This window comes from Diabrotica undecimpunctata, chromosome 8 (genome assembly GCF_040954645.1).
Source record: "Diabrotica undecimpunctata isolate CICGRU chromosome 8, icDiaUnde3, whole genome shotgun sequence".
Classification (NCBI taxonomy): domain Eukaryota; kingdom Metazoa; phylum Arthropoda; class Insecta; order Coleoptera; family Chrysomelidae; genus Diabrotica; species Diabrotica undecimpunctata.
The window spans coordinates 132418692-132438301 of NC_092810.1; the positions used below are offsets into that span (position 1 = coordinate 132418692).

Sequence of the window (19610 nt, forward strand, 5' to 3'; positions counted from 1 at the left end):
GATTCAGTCAATGCTAAAAACCAGAATCATCACTGCTAATATTAGGGGAGTACTATTGCACCTGCTGTGGACTATGGTCGTCGATGACCTCCTAAGTAACTTGCATGATTCTGGTTTTACAACTCAATGTTACTCAGATGACCTAGTTGTTACAATTAGGGGCAAGCATGACCAGACTATATCTAGTCTCATGCAAACTGCTCTTAACGAAATTAAAAAAGGAGTACTTTGTACTCAGCACTCAGAGTACAGCAAAACGACTTTGATGCTATTCACAAGGAGACGTAAATACAATTTACAGGCTTCAATAATTATGACTGACATCACATTAGACTATTCCAAAGAAGTAAAATATTTGGCGGTAATCCTAGATCAAAAACTCACTTGGAATAGGCAAATTAAAATAAAATTTATCCAGAGCCTTGATGGAAAGTTTAACCTGCCGCAAGACATTTGGAAAGACTTGTGGCCTAACCTGAAAATGGCCCTCTGGCCATATAAAACGATTATTAGGCCCATTATTATATATGCATCAGTCGTGTGGTGGCCAAAAACACCAAACAACAGCTGCATAAAGAGCAGCGGCTAGCTTGTCTGGGAATTACAGGGACAATGTTAACATGCCACACTGCAGCTCTACATAAGGAGGGAGCCAGTGACGGCCACCTTAAAACTGCCACAGACACAAATAATAAAACCTGGAGATCTAGTTGGTCACCTAAAAAATCTTGGAAGAAATTTAATTTTAAGGACAGATGCCATGCCAGTCAAATATAACTTCGAAACACCCTTTGAAGTGGTCATAAAAACCACCAAATAGTTGAACCGAACCTCGAAGAAGGTTCACTCGTATGGTATACGGATGGATCTAAGATAGATTAAACTACTGGGTCCATTTTCAGTAAGGCAAGTATTTATTGTATCAGACAGCCTCACAAAAGAAGGGGCTAATACTCCAGCCTAGGGTCCAGAACCTTTTTGTGGACTATCGAAAAGCCACATCAGAGAAGAACTCTAGACTGGGAACTCAATCAACTATGATAAGCAAAAAGGCTGATAAAAGTGTCGCCTGCTGCAACAAAGCGCCTTCTCGAAATAAGTAAAGGTAAAGATATCAAAATGGTCACCGGCCTGCTCACTGGTCACTGCCCCCTGAGATATCATCTCAAAAAATGGGCAAACTGTCTGAACTTTTTAAAACAAATAACGGGCTGCGCCAGGGAGACTCTCTCGCCTGTATACTGTTCAATTTGACATATCGTAGCCTATTGTGATATCAACATTGTTGGGAGAATGGAAAACGCTGTATGAGAGAAGTATGTAGCACTAAAAGAAGCGTTTACAAAAATGGGTTTAACAATAAACACCAACAAAGCTAAGTTCATGAAAAGAAGCACGCAATCACAAATACTACAGCGACTTGTTTTAGAAAACGTCTTCTTCGAAGCAGTTAACGAATGTTTATATGTACCTGGAAGCTCCTTAAATCTTCAATTATATCCAGAAATAAAAAGGTAGAACGAGGCGAATCTATGGAGCAGCGAATGACAATGGAGTGTGGAAAAGATACAACTTCGAACTTTATACAATCAAAGATCAAAATTGTAGAAAGTGACATGTTTTAATTATTTTTTCATTAAAATTGGACGTTAACCTTTTAGAAAAAAATATTTTTGTTCCGACAAAAGGAGAAAATTGAGTTATTATTTAATAAATTAGAGGATTATTGCAGAATCTGTTTAATTAAAAATTGAAAAATACCTTCTGACTTTTCAAAGAATATGCGTTGATATAGAAATAATCTCATTTTATATGAAATCAATATCAATAATTTGACTGGTTTATTTATAAACAAATATTTTGGCAAAGAATTGGGTTCTAAGAAAAATTTAACGTTGTTAGCGTGTATGATTCAACTTGAAGTTATCTGCAATGTTGTAGTTAATATCTTTCTCCAACGGTAGATAATATCTGCGATCAACATCATCGCAAATTACGGCGATGTAACTGCCAACAACGCCATTCTTCGGGTAGCGATTTTATTGTCTGTTATCTGTACGTCGGTTTCATAAGCGCACTGACAGGGGTTTGATGAAACAAAGAACAGAATTGTTTGTAGTATTATTACTAGTGAAGGAGCTTTTACGTTTACTTTTTGTGAATTGAGTAATTTAGTTTAATTCAATTTGGTGACAAATAATAAATATTACTGATAGTAGTATAGTGAATCGTGTATCAAAAAGAAACTTTTTAAACTGAATAAACTATGGACTTGGAGATTACCATGAGGAGTTGGATGCAGATCATTATGAAAAATGGGTTTCAGATATTCTGTTAAAAATCGAACCAGGATCTGTTATGGTTATGGATAATGCTCCATATCACTGCCGGCGTGTAGAACAGTTATCAACCACTAAATGGAAAAAAGCAGAGATTGCAGATGGGTTTAGTAAAAAACATTAAATTCGATGAAACATTTTTAAAAATAGTTACTAAACTTAGCACGGTGTCATTAAGATAAATATATTAAATATGTAGTAGATGAAATGGCGCGAGAACGAGGCGTAATTGTTCGATTGCTGCCATACCATTGTGAATTAAACCCGATAGAACGTATGTGGGCTCAAATAATAATGAACAAGGAACAATGTTACTTTCAAATTCAATTATATAAAAAATCTGCTTAACAGTGTCTATCCATGTGATCTTTTGGCATCATAACCCTGGATGGGTCTTTGCCTGCCTAGCTATGTCCCATTCAGATCTCTCTTGGGCCCTCCTCCTCCATTGTCTTCCACGTCATCCAACCATCTCGTCCTCTGCCTTCCTTTTTTCCACCTTCCTACCAGCTTTCACTGTAACAACTTTGTCGTTTTCGTGTATTCTTGTCGTTGAACCTGTCCCAGCCATAACAGTCTTGACTTTTTAGAAATCTTACAATGGCACACCCTTCATTCAGTTCATTAACCTCGTCGTTTCTCCTGATTCTCCATGTGCCGTCTTCTTCTTGCACCGGGCCATATACTTTTCTCAGTTATCTTTCTCTCGAATGTCCTGAGTTGGGCTTTCTCTTTTTTCGTCATTACCCAGGTTTTACAACATAGGTTACTACGGGTCTAATCAAAGTTCTGTAGATAGTCATTTTTTAGTAAAAAACACAAAGCAATTAATTAATTCGGAAAACCATAGTTAACAGTGAATAAACTGAATGATCAAGATGATGGAGCCCTGAGGTAGATTTCTATTCAGTTTTTTAATCAATGTATCTATTTGCTTATATGCAATAACACTTTTATTTCCGATTACTACAGTTTGAATATTTATTAACTGTATATGTTATTGGACAACCTGTAGATTTACCAAAATTGGAAAATCAAGTTAATAAATATATCCCTAGTTTTCAAAATCCAAGAAATAAAATAAAAAAAAATATAAAATGTTGTAATGTTATTTCAGGTGTACGAGGAAAACGAGGAAATTTTTGTAAATATTTATTTTATTCTCACACATGAAAATTTCTTAAGAAAATAATAACTGTTACCTTGAAAACTACTATTTTCATAAAAATAAACATACTCCTACAAGTTATTATAAGTATATTGCATCAAAGTGTTTAAATGCTAATCCTTTCCGTTATTAATTTCATTAACCTATCTCAAAATGACAGCAAACAATTTCTTTGAGAGTAAATAATTTAGATCACACTTTCCAGTCAAGTACCCAAATTCAGTATAGATCAGTTTTTGGGTAAACAAAAATTGGAGAAATGAAAGCGATTTAAATACCAACATTAACTGGTTGCCATGACGTTAATACAAAAAGGACATTTAAAAGTTATAAAAAATATCTAAAGGTCTGCAAATATTAAAAAACAGGTGATAAATAATAAATAATAAAAGAAACAAGCTCTTGCTGCTAATATGTATTCCAACTATTGGTCAGCAATCTCACAATATGTAAATAGTAAAACATGGCTAGCTTGCCCATACTTTTAATCCAGAAACTGACCTAACAAAACTCTTAAGTCTTTTAAGTTGAGTTTTGAACTGCGTCGGCTCAACATAAATTGTATTTAACATAAGGAACTTCCACGTCTTCGCCAGTAGAATCGTTGCAACACAGTTCAAATACCAATGCTTTTACGTGAGGTTCAATTTTCTTCTTTGATACCCGTCTGACGACTTCTGACATTGAAAGACCAAAACGCTCTTGGGCTTTAGCTTTTGCCATAAAGAATGAATACAGCATACAAACGCCTTGGGACAACATCGTAATTTCAAGACCATGTTTCTCTTTGAAATATTCCAAAAATTCACTAAGTGTCATTTCTCCTTGAACATCGAAGCGATCCCAGAGTGTCCATTTGTTACCACAATATTCCATTTGTTGGGCTGCTATTGGTTCTGAGCAACTGAAGAAAGGCAGAGCAAGGTTTATGAAATTATTTTTGAATGGAGCTAACGATGTAACACTTCTGGCGAGTTTGTAGAGTTCCAAGCAAACCATTCCAGCGACAACTGAGGTTGTTGTTGCTATCGCGGGAATAATCTTACCTAAAAACAAATTATTATGTAAATCAATTATACTATGATACATTTAAGTGTAAAATACATAAAACCAATTAGCATCTACCAATTTTTTAACTTGTAAGCCATGAAAATTTTCCTAGTGAATGCTTAAGGTACTAGTACAGATTAGAAGACTAAAAGAATGCATATTTTGTTTTTCTCAGCTCCTTTATTAGATACGAACATGAATTTTTTTGAAATATTATCTTTATATATATATATATATATATATATATATATATTTGTTTTTAGTTCCGATGAATAGTCTGTTTTCTAGAGGCTAATGCTAAAATCTGTTTTCTAGAGGCTAAAATGAATTCAACTTAACGACCACTTACGGCCACGACTCCAGAATGGATGAAACAACAAAATAGCAGCTTACCCTGCATCACACAAAAATCACCAGGTTTTGACTTAACACGCAACACTTGGGCTATGCTGAACCGAATCAGAACCCAACACGGCAGATGCGGTTACATGATGCACAAATGGGGTATGACCATCCCCACTCTGTGACTGCGAACAACCACAAACCATCTGTCACATCACAGAAGTGTCCCACAAAATACTATCATGGCAGGTCAGAGGATTTCCTGATGGCGACTCCAGAGTCAATAGACTATATAAATAAGTTAGATCTTTGTTTGTAAACATATGTATTGTTTTATACAAAATATATATACATTTAAATGTCAATGTGTCAAGTTCCATACAATAAATAAATAAATAACCAATGATGTCCCGAACCGCTTCAAACCTTGTTCAGTTGTGAACCATTCTGCGTGACAGCTGGTGGATATAATCTTGTGTTCCGGGTAATATGAGTTACTTTTGCAAGTTCAAAGATGGATATTACTCCTATAAAGCTGGCAAAAGTAATCGCTCTTAATGAACACACGTCTATGACTGTGGGAGATAAGCTACGGCAGTTGGTATGGGAAAATCAAGTGTTTCAAGAATTTTAAGAACATTTCAAGATTCAGGATCATCGTTTCCACAAAGAAAAATAAAATGTGGGTGCAAACGGAAAACAGCTCCAAGAACTGATAAAATTCTAATAAGAAATAACATACTAAATACAAGAAAGACAAGCCCAGACCTTCAAAGGGATTTATTGGATTATGTTGTTGTAGTGAGTACCTCAACTGCACAGAATAAGCTTCTGGTAATTGACCAGAAGGCAAGAAAAGCGACGAAAAAACAATTTCTAACACTGAAAGGTATGAAAAATCGCTTAGCATGGGACAAAAATACTGATTATGACCTGTTGACGACTGAAAAAAAGTGATTTTCAGTGGCGAATCACATTTATTTGTGGAGGGATATAAATCAAGTTTTGTTAGACGAAGTGAAGGTGAATATCTGTGACAAGATCATATCCAACAGACTGTAAAGGAAGCTTAGTTACAACTAGTATAAATCCTGTTAATTGTTTTGAATGCGTTTGTGTTTGACCTTGCGCGTGCTATACATTCATTTCAATTAAAGAGAAGTGTTTATTTGGAGCTCTGTTGAGTTTATAAAGATTGTGTTAGAGCAGCAATTTAGGTAGAGTTAGAGGTATCTAAGGTAACTACTCAGATTCAGATACTAATATTATAGAAAATGAAGTAGATTCAGACTCATCCGAAGATGAGATGCTTCTTGAGGAAATTTTAGAATCGGATGGTTCAGCTGAAAATATAACTATAACAGAAAATGTTGATTTTTGGTAACCATGAGAGGATAATCAACTGAAATTTAAAAGTTTTTTTGTCTGTCTACTTCTGTAGGATGTGCCCAGGATGTAATGCTTAACACCCCGGCAATTCTATTTAAAAACACCATACATTGCAAGACTATAACTGAAAAATAGTTTGTTACTTTTTATAAAGAATATATACACTAGTCTGTAATAAAGTTCAACTTACATTTATGTTTGCATTTAAAATATGCTAATAAAATTTAAAAATAAATTCATCTGTGGCTTGTTTAACATGTTTTGTTCAGTTCTACCAAATACAAATTCTTTAGAGTAAATAGAAAAAAAGTTAGAGCAATTTTAAATAACGTTCTTAGAAATATTGGATTGATTAAACGGCCATGAAGACTTCAGTGTACTTTCATGTGTCAAACAGTGACACATAGTTCAGTAGGCATGTAATACATACCAACAACTTATATGACACTTAACTCGTCATTGTGTTGAACCACAAAGGGTTAAGAATGCTACATCTTCCAAAAATTGTCAATATTATTCTCAAGTATTTTTTACTTCTGACAGTATTCGAAATAATTATTAGATATGTTTAAAATATTAATAATGTCTATTTTTAAACTTATGCATTAAATGTAATTGTTCATATAAATGTAATTGTGTCAACTGCCATACAATAAATAAATAAATAACCAATGAATATGCATTGTACACATTACAACTTTATAGAAAATATAAACTTACCAGCAATAAGTTTTGATTTATGTCTATCAGCAGGTGGTATTTTGTAATTAGCTGCACGTAGATTTGAAGCAGCCACTATGAAGTCCATGTGGAAATTGGTGTCATCATCCTTTTCAAATTCTAAAGGAGTAAGACGTAGTCCACCTAGTTCTGCTACTGAAGGCAGTTCTTCTTTAATTTGGGAAACGCGATCCAAATCCACATTATTACCATTCATTGCCATTTGAGAATCGGTAACTGCTATCTTTACGCCAGATTTAGGGATAAATTCTGGAACCTAAAAAAGTAAAATGAAATCACAAAAAGCTAAACGCGCAAATTTTCAAACTATGAATATATACTCGTACTGTCCACATATTTCACTTTCTATATTTAGTATGTTCTTGCCGGAGGTTTCGAATTATATAAATCAAATCTTTCCTAAAACTGATGGGGATGACTTTAATGAAATGATAGGTTGTGCTACAAAAACTTTCAAGATCAAATGCAAGATACAAGTGTTACCTTGCCTAAGACAAGAATAGATTTTGGGAATATATTATCACAACATAATAAATTATCTTCTTAATATTCTTCTGAAGCTATTTTCATATGGCATCTTAATGCAATTTACTATTTTTGTTGGGAATAAGCCACAATTTTACTTTAAAATTAAGTTTATTTGACATATCGAACTCCATTTCAGTATTTTGAGAATGATTTCTAAAGTGGAAGTAAAAACATCAAATAAAATTAATTTTAAAGTAAAATTGTGGCTTATTCCCAACAAAAATGGAAAATAAATTATCTTCTAGTGTGGTTTACACTAAGCAAATAGATAATGAATTGAACATCTGAGTTTATTCAATTTTGGTTGGATTTATATTAAAAAAAAAAGAAACAAAAATACTTACATTGACTTGCTTAACAACTTCTGCAATTTGTTCTCTATTTCTACTAGTTGGTATACCATAAACTTCAGCCTTCAAATTAGCTGCAGCTATAACATAATCCAAGTGTAGCGGATCATTTACATCAAATGTTAGGGCTTCTGGACATCTCTTTGGTCCAGACCAGAACAACTGGCCTGTACTGGTTAATTGATCAGGTGGGAAGTTGAACAACAACTGCCTGATTTGGTTGGAATACTGTTCTTGCCAATGATTACGTGCCCATGCAATGCAATCATTTAAATCTTTAGGTCTCTCATCAACTAAGGCAGCCTTTACAGATTCCAGTACCTCCAAAGGTTGTACACCAGGTAGTTTAACAGTTCTATCAAGAAAATCGGGATCGGTTATATACAACGAAGCATTTTCAGCATTTTGTTTAAATAATCCTTCAAACATATCTCTCGCCCATTGTAGAGTATGCTCAATAGCATTAGGGAAATTCTTTAAGGTACAGATTGGAATGCTTTTCTCTGGGGGATCTTGAGAAGAACTATATGATTCAGAGAGGAAAGGCGCCACAACTTGAGTGTTTCCCTTAGTTCCTAGAGTTCCAGACTCTAGAAGAGGCTTGCGGTAGTAAACACATCTTCTGTCCATATAAATCCTAGCATCTACATTATCGAGTGCATTAGCAACTCCATCTAACTTTTCAAAGAAATCATCATTGTAGACATTTTCAGTTTCAGGTCCAACACGATTCTCATGTGCAACAACATTGATATCGGGATTCATCTTTTTAATGACCTAAAATAAAAAAAAGTGTTGTTTTATTTTTATCATGAAATATTTTACATGGAATGGTAGTCCTTAAAATGTTTATCTTGATTCCAACAGATATAGAAGTTAAAAAGTCAAGATCTAAGTGGGGCTTCTATCAGGTAAGCTGATTATTAACAGCTAGTGATAGTAAATGAGAGGGCTGTGAAGGTAAATAAATGATTGGTTGTTAGTAAGGATTTAATCATAATCACTGCAAAATTTAAATCACCTTGACATACTATAATACAATGGAGATATTATAAAGAGGAGATAGAAAAACAGAGATGAAGGGATGGGAGAGAAAGACAGAAAATCAACTCATATATTTTATATTGTTTGATGTTTGAATGCACTATTGGCAAAAACCAAGAAACAACTGCTTCTAACTAAAGTAGTATAAGACAATGATAAGAAAGTTGGTATAATGTCACACTAAAAATGATACAAATGTACTAATTGTAACAAACAACCATATGTTTACAAAACCAAATTATCATGCAATCTTTTGAAAATTCAGAATTATCATATTGGAATAAAAATTAGTATTTTTTTGTACTCACCTTTGCAGCTGTGACAGATTTTGGTTGTTGGACGTTATGTGGTCTGAAGAGGAACTGCCTGTTCAAATTAGATTTTTCAATTAAATCCATGTCAGTAACTGTAACTTCTCCTTGAGTTCCTACACCCATCATAGCAAAGTTCTTTAACAATTCACAACCAATAGCTCCAGCACCAACAATAAAATATTTCAATGATGCTAAAAAAGTATGAAAATATTAGATATTAAAAAAATTAATACATACTTTCAATGAAGTTGAAAAAAATTTTGAATGTTCTTTTTAAATAAAAATGATTAGCTAGGTCCATTCAATACACTAACTAAAGAAGAATCAATATTTTGCTTTTCCAAGTCCATTAACTTTTTAAGATATTCCATAATAGAATAATTTAGCCACTACCAAATCCTCCAATGAATTTCTTATAAATAGATAAAAGTTAAAAAAAAGCAAAAACATAAACATGAATTTCTCCCAAAGCATTTTTTTAGTGACTCAGTTTTTTTTTATTTTTAATATGTGGGAAATCCCATTACAAATTCAATATCTAATAATAAACATGACATTACACTTATTTACATTTAGAAATACGTCATTTTTTATATCCCTTGAGAATATAGCTCTTTTTTCTTAATGTTTTAACTTACAAAAAATTTTTGCAATCTGAAATACCTATATATTGTATAATGATTCATCTACAAATGATATCTGGTTTGCTTCCCATCTATATATTTGCAAGGAATATAAGTAACTAACTTGATAACTCCAAAAACTCACATAATTGCAAATATCACAAATTGTAATTACATTAATAATTATCACTTACAATGTGCACTGGTATCACTTACAACAACAATTCACTAATGCTATCAGCTTATATAAACAGAATATAATTTCTGGTGGAAAAAGTGCATTAGAGAAATTAAGCTGGACCACAATCAGAGTATGTGACACAATAATATTATATAAGTGGAATATACCACATTGCATGTCAATGAGTCAAGATTCTTAAAGTTAAATTTAAGATTCAAGTATTTAAGAAGGCCAGATAGTCTTAAGAATAAAACCTTTAATGAATAGGACAGGAGTAAAGAAAAAATGAGTTGTTTAAAGTTGTTATTGACTTTGCTTTCATAGATCTAATGCAAATTGAATTAATTTTTTTTGCAATTTACAGATAAAAATATGATTTTTTACATTATAATGATCACTTGACCTTTGCGTATGCCATTGATTTTTAGATTTATAATTGATGAGTTTAATTTTATTTTTCCACCACCAATTGATAATAAATACAGAAGTGCTTTATAAGAATGACAAGGCTAAGAATAATCAAGAAATGATTCTGACCATATGGATAGAGGAATCCTTGTAACTATAGTTATTATATCTACAATTCTACACACCTATCTTATTTTGGAATTCTTTTCCAAAAACAGCAACTTGGCCATCATATCTACTTCCAGTCGGGGCAGCTAATTCTTCAGTGATTTCCGATTTGTCTTGTGGTAAGCATTCTATGGCATCATAGTAGAACCATTGGAAAATAGGATGGAATTTTCCAGAACATGCCTTCATTACTTCTTGGGCTACAATACCACCAATGGTGGCATTTATGGGATTCAAATCTCCAGCTGATACCTATAACAAGTTCATTTCATTATGATCACAATGATTGTAATATATTTTTATATTTAGTTTTTTCCAATTTTAGAGATTGTGTTATAACCAAGGCCATTGACCCTCTTATGAATTTCAGTTTGCATCATATTGGTCATGATTTTGGTATAACTACTTTAAAAGAACCTGAGTCTAGAAATCTGATATATAACGAGTTTTACTATGATTTTACAAATGGGCAATTATAAGGATTTAAATATTTATTTATTATCTAGTAATTGGGTAAAATGTCTAGGCAATATTAGCATAAATGATGCAGATGGGTTGTTCTATAAGCTGCTATTTACTGGTATTGCCTATTTTATACCTTTAAAAAAATACCACATTTCTTCTTTTCAATTATCTGAAGTTTTCCCAGTTGTGTTCAGAATGTAATACGACTTTCAGATATTTGTTTTTCTAACTACATTAGAGGTCTGGATGCAAGACTAATGGAGAATATTAAGTATTTCTGGAAGTATATAAATGATAAATGATCCAACCATAGTCTACCCAACTTGTTTTATGGCAATTGACAGTCAAGAGATGGCAAAATTGTTTAAAGGTATTTTTTCAATCTGTCTATACTGACAATCAAAACACTTTGTACCCTCTTGAAAATAATGTTATGAATATTAGTAATAAGTGCAGAGAAATTTCAAAGCTAGAAATCTTTTAGGAAATTGCGGCTCTTCCAAATAAGCTTAAAAATGGTCCTGATGATATTCCTAACACGTTGCTAAAAAAAAATGTGTGTGCACTTCAACTTTTGCTAAAATTTGGAAAGAAAGCTGTTGTTCCAATTTTTAAAAACGGACAAAAAAAACATCTACTGCAGCATCTGTATCCATTCTACAATATCAAAATTATTCAATCATATGTAAGGAGCAACATGGCTTCTCCAAAAACAAATTACTTAAATTTGACTAATCTATGAACATTGAAATGAAACAACTTGATATTCTAAACAAAATTGAAAGCAGGAAGTTGACTGTTCAATTTACACAGATTTCTCTAAGGTGTTTGATCATGTTGATCAGGAAATACTGTATACTAAGTTGATTTGGTATGAGTTCGACCCAAACTTTGTTACTTACTAGAGAAGCTCTTTCACAGGTTATTGAAAGAGTTAATAGGTTATTTTTCTGAGGAAATTGTGGTCACATTATCTAGAGTTCCACAGGGGGGCCCTAGTTCTCCTCTCATATTTTATATTTTTGTGAATGATATAGTTACATTTTTTTTGTATAGCAACTTTGCGAAATTTGCTGCTGATCTCAAATTTTGGAGAACTGTTGAAAGTATTTCAGATCAGGAAATATATTTGAATATCAACAAATGCAATATTATAAGTTTCTCTAGGAAAACTACTAAATTTGAGTCAAGTTACTTTATTGATAACCAACCACTAAAATACACATTACAATCTGGGTGTAATTTTCATTTTTTGTAACAAAAATTGTTGGGCTTTTTTACTAGAAATTCTAGTTTTTTCTCTATTATAGCCACAAGAATGGTCTATTGTTCTTTGGTCAGGTCTTCGGCCATATGATCTTCTTATTTTCTAATACATTCTGATTCCTTGACAGAGAGAGATCATAGAGAGATCTATGAACTAGCCTGCTTTAAATGTGAGGAGAGTCTGTTTGGTTTAACTTTGATTTTTAAATTAATAAATAGTAGAATTGACTGTCCCTCTCTTGTTAGTAAGATTGGTCTTAGAGTACCATATTACCATGGTTTACCATGATACTTTTATTTTTGTTCATAACCCTGAATGTAGATGTATTTAATATGTCTCTCAATAAATATATAAATATTTATAGAAAACAGTTACTGATACCTTGGAGTGTGGAAATTTACCTTAATTATAATAATACTTTGTTTTTATTATAAATAGGTAATACTTTTTATATTTTTTTAACTTTAATGTTAATTTCCCATCTTTATAGTGATCTATCTTAGAATCATAGAATTAACTGCTGGCTAATTTTATATAATTTTAATTAATTTAATTTCATTTTATTGAAGTTGTCTTAAATGAATAAAATTTATAATTTTATAATAAAATAAATAAACTAACATAAAGCTTCAAACTATTTTGTGAAATAAATCTTACCTTAAAATTACAGCAACCAAGATTTTTATCAATTTTGCGATAAATCAAAATACATAATCCTTTTATTAATGGTATATATGTATTTAATATGTTTTAATATATTTATTTAATATTATTAGTATTCAATTAAAGGTATTGTTTCAAGATCAAAATATGATTGACTTAACAGGTTGAAATGTCAATTCGTCAGTTGGTAGTTCAAATTTCTTTAGTAGGTGGTGCTGCTAGGAGTTTAAATCTAAACTAACATAAAGCCTTAAATTATTTTCCTTATCCATATCTTACCATAAAATTTTAGTAACCAATATTATTAATTATATTAATATGTAATTAATATTTTTAGTATTATTAATTAAATGTACTGTTTCAAGAACAAAATATGATTGAAATGTCAGATGTTGGTAGTTCAAATTTCTTTCCTAGGTGGCGTAGTTATATTAAAGGGCAAACTGTTGACTTGTCATCCTAGCCTTTTACATAGATAGATACCTATAGTGACCCCTACAGTCATATACCCACAATCCACACCTTATATATTTTACAATCTTTTAATAGTGTTCAAATGTACAGCTGAAAGTTGTAAGCAAAACTTTATAAAACATAGTTTACAGATGTTGCACAAAATGGGTTTATAGAAATTAGGAGTAATTTTTGACATAAAAAAGTATAAACCTATGCAGCTTTAAATTTGTTACATTATTATGACTATAAATATTAAATTATTTTTAAGATAAGAGTGACCTGTGGAACCTGTGCTAAAAATAAAAAAAAATAGATAAGGAATTGGAAATATTTTTTGAATAAATATTAGTGTTGTTATATTCTCACTATGTCCAGTTCAAGCATATTTAATAATTCAGTATCTTCTTTATTAGATGTATTAGGCCTTGACTGTTCAGATTTCCTATATCTCTCTAGAATCTAGAATATTAAATGACTATTTTTTCATATTTTTTTGATTTCCATCCAATAAATACATCTCTTTATATTAAGCTACCTTTTCCAGTTCTAATTACACTCATTTACCTTATAGGAAAACATTCCTTCAGTAAAAGTCCTTGTAATCACATATAATAGAAATAAAACCTTGCAAGACAAACAGTTCTACTTCTCTGTATATCAAGATATTGATCTGGCTATCTTGAAAGTGCAGTTTTTATTTATTACTATCATCTCTACACTAGACTAATTCATTTGAAATAAGCGAATGAAAAACAATAAATTTATAGTATATATGACTAAGTATTCATGAAGCTAATGTATGCACTTCATAAATTTTCATGTTTTGTCTGTGAGCAGCCCAAACACAATTTATTTAGACATATAATGACCACCAATATGTCATAACTATTGAGTCCTATAAAATTTAAACATTAAGTTCCAAAGGATTGTTGTGCGCCTTTCATCTTAAAAAAAACACAATTTCATGTAGGTATGCACAGTCTGTAGTAAAAACATGCTGTGCATCAGTCTGGTGTATATGTTAAAAAGCTGTACAGATTTAATGGTTTAGTAGAACAGAAATCTATCCCAAAAATATCTTTCATCCCATTGCACTTAGTGTACAGAAAGACTTATTTTGCTCAAGGGTTTTCAATATCATATAAATAACAAAATATAACTTTTACTGGATTTATATTTTTCCAGTGCTACTCTATAGAGTGATGCTTAAATACTTGTAAGCCTTTGAGATGTGGTTATATAGATGACTACTACGAATAAGCTGTGTCAACAGAGTTAGAAATGAGGAGGTTGTTAGATGTCTCAACCAAACAACACAACTGGTCAATATAATAAAGAGGCACAAGCTGGAATATTTTGGTCATATTATGAGACACTCTAAAGAATATGAACTTTTACACCTGATCATTCTGGTAAGGTAAACGTTGTCCTAGTAGAACAACATCATGGCTGAAAAATCTAAGACAATAGTATGGAAAATCAACTACATCCTATTTAAAGCTGCTGTCAATACACGAATATGTTAGTCAATATGATAGCCAAAGATCAATAACAGTCATGCAACTAGAAGGATTTATTATAGAAATTCTCACAATCGAGAGAAACTTATTTTTATATAAAATAATAACTGATGAAATTTGAATGCAATTTGCACTTAAATCCCGCTACTGTACAAATAAGTTTAATGCAGCTTTGGAAATAAAAATGACTCCCAACATCTTTACCATTTGAATATATGCACCTTGATATGCTTTTAACCTACTTTTTTAAATATTAAAATTTTCTAGAATTGATACAGCACTAGTGCAGTAGGTATAACTCTTTTAAGCAAGTAATTTCAATAATTACATTACAATTACAAAGAGAAACACAAAATTAGCCAGACCTTATGGATACCCATCTAGAAGAGTTTACAGAAAAAGAATTTATTAATAGATACATTAATACTGATAAGGAATCAATGTGTGGAATAGTCTTACCTTGGCAAATGTTTCTAAGAGGTCTGAATTAACTTCTCCATCAGAATCACCCTTTGCAGCTAATGATTTTGCTAAATTAACAAATTCTGTAGCATCTTCGTTGTTCCATGGTTTAGGTAGCCTTCCAGTCTTCTCTACAAATTTATGTAAGGTGGTGAAAGCTAAATGAAGCTGCCCAGGAAAATCCATTTTTGAAAAATCAGTAATCGGTATTTCAGGATTTTCAAGAGAATCTTTAAATGATTTAAATTCCAGATGTTTAGGCATTTTAACTTGACTTACAATACCACCTCTAGTGTATTTAGAAAATTTGGTAGTATCACCAATACTAAAGGTGTATGGTCCTAATACTTTGATCTTGATTGGTTCACAGTTATTTAATTCAGTCATTCCCTGAACTTCTGAGAAGGTAACATAATCTCCATCCTCCATGCCATGCCTTGTATCATCAATGCAAGTGACTACACTTTCAACATCATTTGAAATATCTGCTATCATTGCAGATACTAAAGGTTCTCCATTTACATCAACAACAGTAAATGACTTTCCAAAATCACAAAATACTTGTGCAAAAAGGCCTTTTGTGTCTGCTATAATTAAAGCAATGTTTTTTTCATGTGTTATCTCGCTAATCCTTAATTGTTCTTCACGACTGCTTGTGGTTAAGACAACAGCACTGAACTTTAAGATGAAATCTTCATCAAGGGGCCCTGTATAAGATTTTGTGGGGACATAAGTGTTAAGTTCAGATAACTGCTTACAGCAAGCTTCTGCGCGGTTTTTGCCAATGTCCGCCTCTGTTAAATAAAATTGAGAGGACAAATCCTGAATAGTGCAAAGAGCCTCATCATGAAGGGTAACAGATTTAACACCACCAAGAATTACATTTTTAGCTACTTCTACTCCCAAACCACCCAAACCTGATATTAGAACATCACTATTTGCCATGCGGCGCATAGCATCGTGCCCTAAAACGTAAAGTTGTCTCGAGTAAAGTCCCTCATCAATATCACCGGTAGAAGATCCTGAAGCTTCATTGTTCGCCATTTCGAGGGTAGCAATCTTTGATTCAAGCTTCCGCTTTTTGGCTGGAGGATCGATGGAGTTGTCTGCTAAACTACCACTAGACATCGGACACAAAAAGACACAATTTTATGAGTCTGCTGTTATATGTAATCACATAAATAAATCATATATCACTTCAATTAACCGGCACTACATGTAAAAATTAATCTGAAAATGAATCAGAATGATGGGACAAAGGAAAGAAATGAACCACGCAAGTTCTCATGCGCACTGGAGTTTCTAAATAGCACCAACCTTATATTCCTAAAGTAACTGAATTGTTTGAATTATTTCAAACAAATTTTTAAAAAACAATGCACAAATTTTACGGTTTTAGTGACAGCATTAAGAATAACATATAATTTTGACAAGTACAAATATTTAATAAACAAAGAATGCTTTCTGAAAAATATTTTTTAAAACTATGTTAGAACATATGAGATGTTGGTGTTACTGATTACTAAAACTTCTCGTCCAATGATTTGAATAGAGGTGTTCTGAAGTCCAATGTATAATTGGGCTGGCTAATATAAACCAATCAAAATGCTAAACGTTTGATTCTAGCTCAAGAATTGGACCAATCAGAACTGTTAGCAATCAAAACATTTAAAATTTGAAGATGACAAATTATAATATTTCAAAATTTAACATAGATACTATTTTTTCCTAAAATACTCATACTGTCCTGAAGCTATTTTCTTGTGGCATCTTAATGAAACTACTATTTTCATTGGGAATAAGCCACAATATAAGTTTAAAATAAGTTTATTTTTGACGTTTCGATTTCCACTTAGGAAATCATTCTTATTTATTTATTATTCTTTTTAGATAAAAATAATACTTAGGTACATGTGGATATAAACAGAGTCTACGTACTTCAAGTTTTAATTTTTTATATCTAGAGCAGGGTTGCGAAACTTATTTGTATCTACTGTGACGCCCTTGGGACTTTGTCATTTTTTTACGACGCTCCCCAACCCAGCCACCAAAAATACTTACCAATTTTAGTACTAACCTAGTAATGGCTTACTACCAAAAAAATATTTAGCCTTTTATAACTTTTATTAGAAAATAAGAACAAAATCAAAACATAGGTAAGCATAAAAATAAACTAGCTGGCTAATGAGAAGGATGTGCTTGCTTGCTGGAAGTTAAGATACTGTCTCATTTATTTCTATACTTACCTCTATTCTTGACCTGGTGTAATTGTTCTTTATTACTGCAACTGCAGAAAAGCCAGTTTCCCACAAGTATGAAAGTCACAAATGGTTCTAAAATCTTAATACTGCAGTCTTTATTGCATGATAATCAAGGGAAACTTAGCTCCAAAATTCAAACTGTTTGTCCTTGTCGTATTAAAGCTTTAGTTTGAAAGAAGAGGACAATTCGACTAGTTGTTCTTCTTCCCCTGTTGAAAGGTTCGATGGTGTGGGCGACTGGAAAGGGTTTCCACTTCAATTTTTCTAGATCAATTAGAATTCTTTCAGTTTATCCGTTATAAAGTGTTTTGCCTCTCTTAGTTTGAACTTTAATCAAATGAAAGGCAGATATCGAGCACAGTTTATTTATTAAATCTTGCCCAATTACTTTCGCTCTTAGAGGATCTTCAGGGGCATTTCGTCAAATTTAAAAATATGTTGGCTCGCTCCAGTGGTGTTGCGTACGATTTTGAAATACTTATATATTGGAAAAATTTCCGCTATTCGAGGATACAATGATATTGGTTCCAGCGGCAATATTGTTGTAACACTCTGTAGAAGCATTCAACAAAACAATCACCTTCTTTATACCGATAATTGGTTTTCTTCATACTTCTTTTGAATGAGCTAGTTCAAAAGAAAATATATTGTCTAGGAACAGTCCGCTCAAACCATCTTTCTAGGTGTCTTTTATTGTCAGACAAAATCCTGAATACAAGAGGACTCGGATCGTTTCTGGAACTAGATTTAAAAACTGATTATGTACCTTGCAGAACTATCAAATGACACGACTTTCGTGCAGTATTGCTCATTTCAGACTTTTCCTCTGCCAAACCTCTTGATACAATTAGAATATAGGTATGGATACTGTAGATGTTCTGTGCTCCACAGCAATAAATTCATGGGCGAAGTAGATCTTATAAATTCACTAATAGGTCTATACAGAATCACAATTAGACCGAAGAAATATTATCATCGTTTTCATTTCATTTTATATAAAAATGGCAATTAAAAATTGTTGGCTTTTATATAGACGTGACTGCAATGATTTTGGTGTTCCAAAGAAAAACGAACTGTCTCTGTTTGAATTCAAGAGTCGCATATCCGAAAGCCTAATGAAGCAAGGCACTGACAAAGACAAAGGCAAAGACACTGACAGTTACCAAAAAATTAGGACGTCCCAGCAGGCCAGCAGTAGCTCTATTGATGATCTTCATGCAGGAAAAAAACACAAAAGTGCAGCTACAAAAATTATTGCTCAAAAGAATATTGGGCTGGATGAAATAGGGCATTGGCCCGTTGTGTACCTAAATGACCAATGAGAAGGTCACGTAGTCGATAAACCCGTCCCATTAGAAAGCGATGCAGGGACTGCTTTTCATCAGTTTTCTCTGTCGCACTGGGGGAACGTGTCTGTAGTGCGACGATCAGTCTATTTGTATTATATGTCTATGATTGATACTGCAGACCCACAATGTGGTTAGGTTATTTAAAAAATAAATTAAACACGAATTTTAAATCCACAAACAATTTATTGAACATCCATTGATGATTAACATGATTCAAATTATTAATGGAATAGATGGACTTCATGTTCACTACACAACTTTTGAAATTTCAGAATAAAATTGGATATGGCGACCCTTTCGAGCGATATTTACTATGCCCAGAGGTTCCTAATCTTTTTCGGTCTTTCTGATTTTCCATATTGTTTACGGGTATAGGGTTTTTAGCGATTAGATGATGTTTTCAAGAAAAAAAATCAAAGTTTCAGATTTTGTAGCACTTCATTTTAAATAATAAAATTGTTTCTGTATATAAAATAATAATAATAATAATAATATTTTCAATAAGTATAATAAAATTGCTAG

General features: G+C 32.2%; 1 protein-coding gene across 1 annotated transcript; it reads right to left on the bottom strand.

Moving 5' to 3' along the window:
• Positions 1 to 3478: 3478 nt before the first annotated feature.
• LOC140448034 (ubiquitin-like modifier-activating enzyme 1) lies at positions 3479 to 16886 on the bottom strand. Its single transcript, XM_072541078.1, has 6 exons — positions 15476 to 16886; positions 10663 to 10897; positions 9260 to 9456; positions 7902 to 8684; positions 7009 to 7285; positions 3479 to 4553 (listed from the first exon to the last, which is right to left on the bottom strand). Exons 1-6 carry the CDS (start codon positions 16604 to 16606, stop codon positions 4057 to 4059), a joined length of 3120 nt encoding a protein of 1039 aa, XP_072397179.1. The 5' UTR covers positions 16607 to 16886; the 3' UTR covers positions 3479 to 4056.
• Positions 16887 to 19610: the final 2724 nt, after the last annotated feature.

Bases quoted from the DNA above. Each gene is read 5' to 3' on its own strand.
- LOC140448034 (XM_072541078.1), bottom strand. From the start codon at position 16,606: ATGTCTAGTGGTAGTTTAGCAGACAACTCCATCGATCCTCCAGCCAAA. The intron at 10,898-15,475 runs GTAAGACTATTC...AACTTGTTATAG, and splicing joins TCTTAGAAACATTTGCCAAG to GTATCAGCTGGAGATTTGAA. The intron at 8,685-9,259 runs GTGAGTACAAAA...TTTTTATTTTAG, and splicing joins AATCTGTCACAGCTGCAAAG to GTCATTAAAAAGATGAATCC.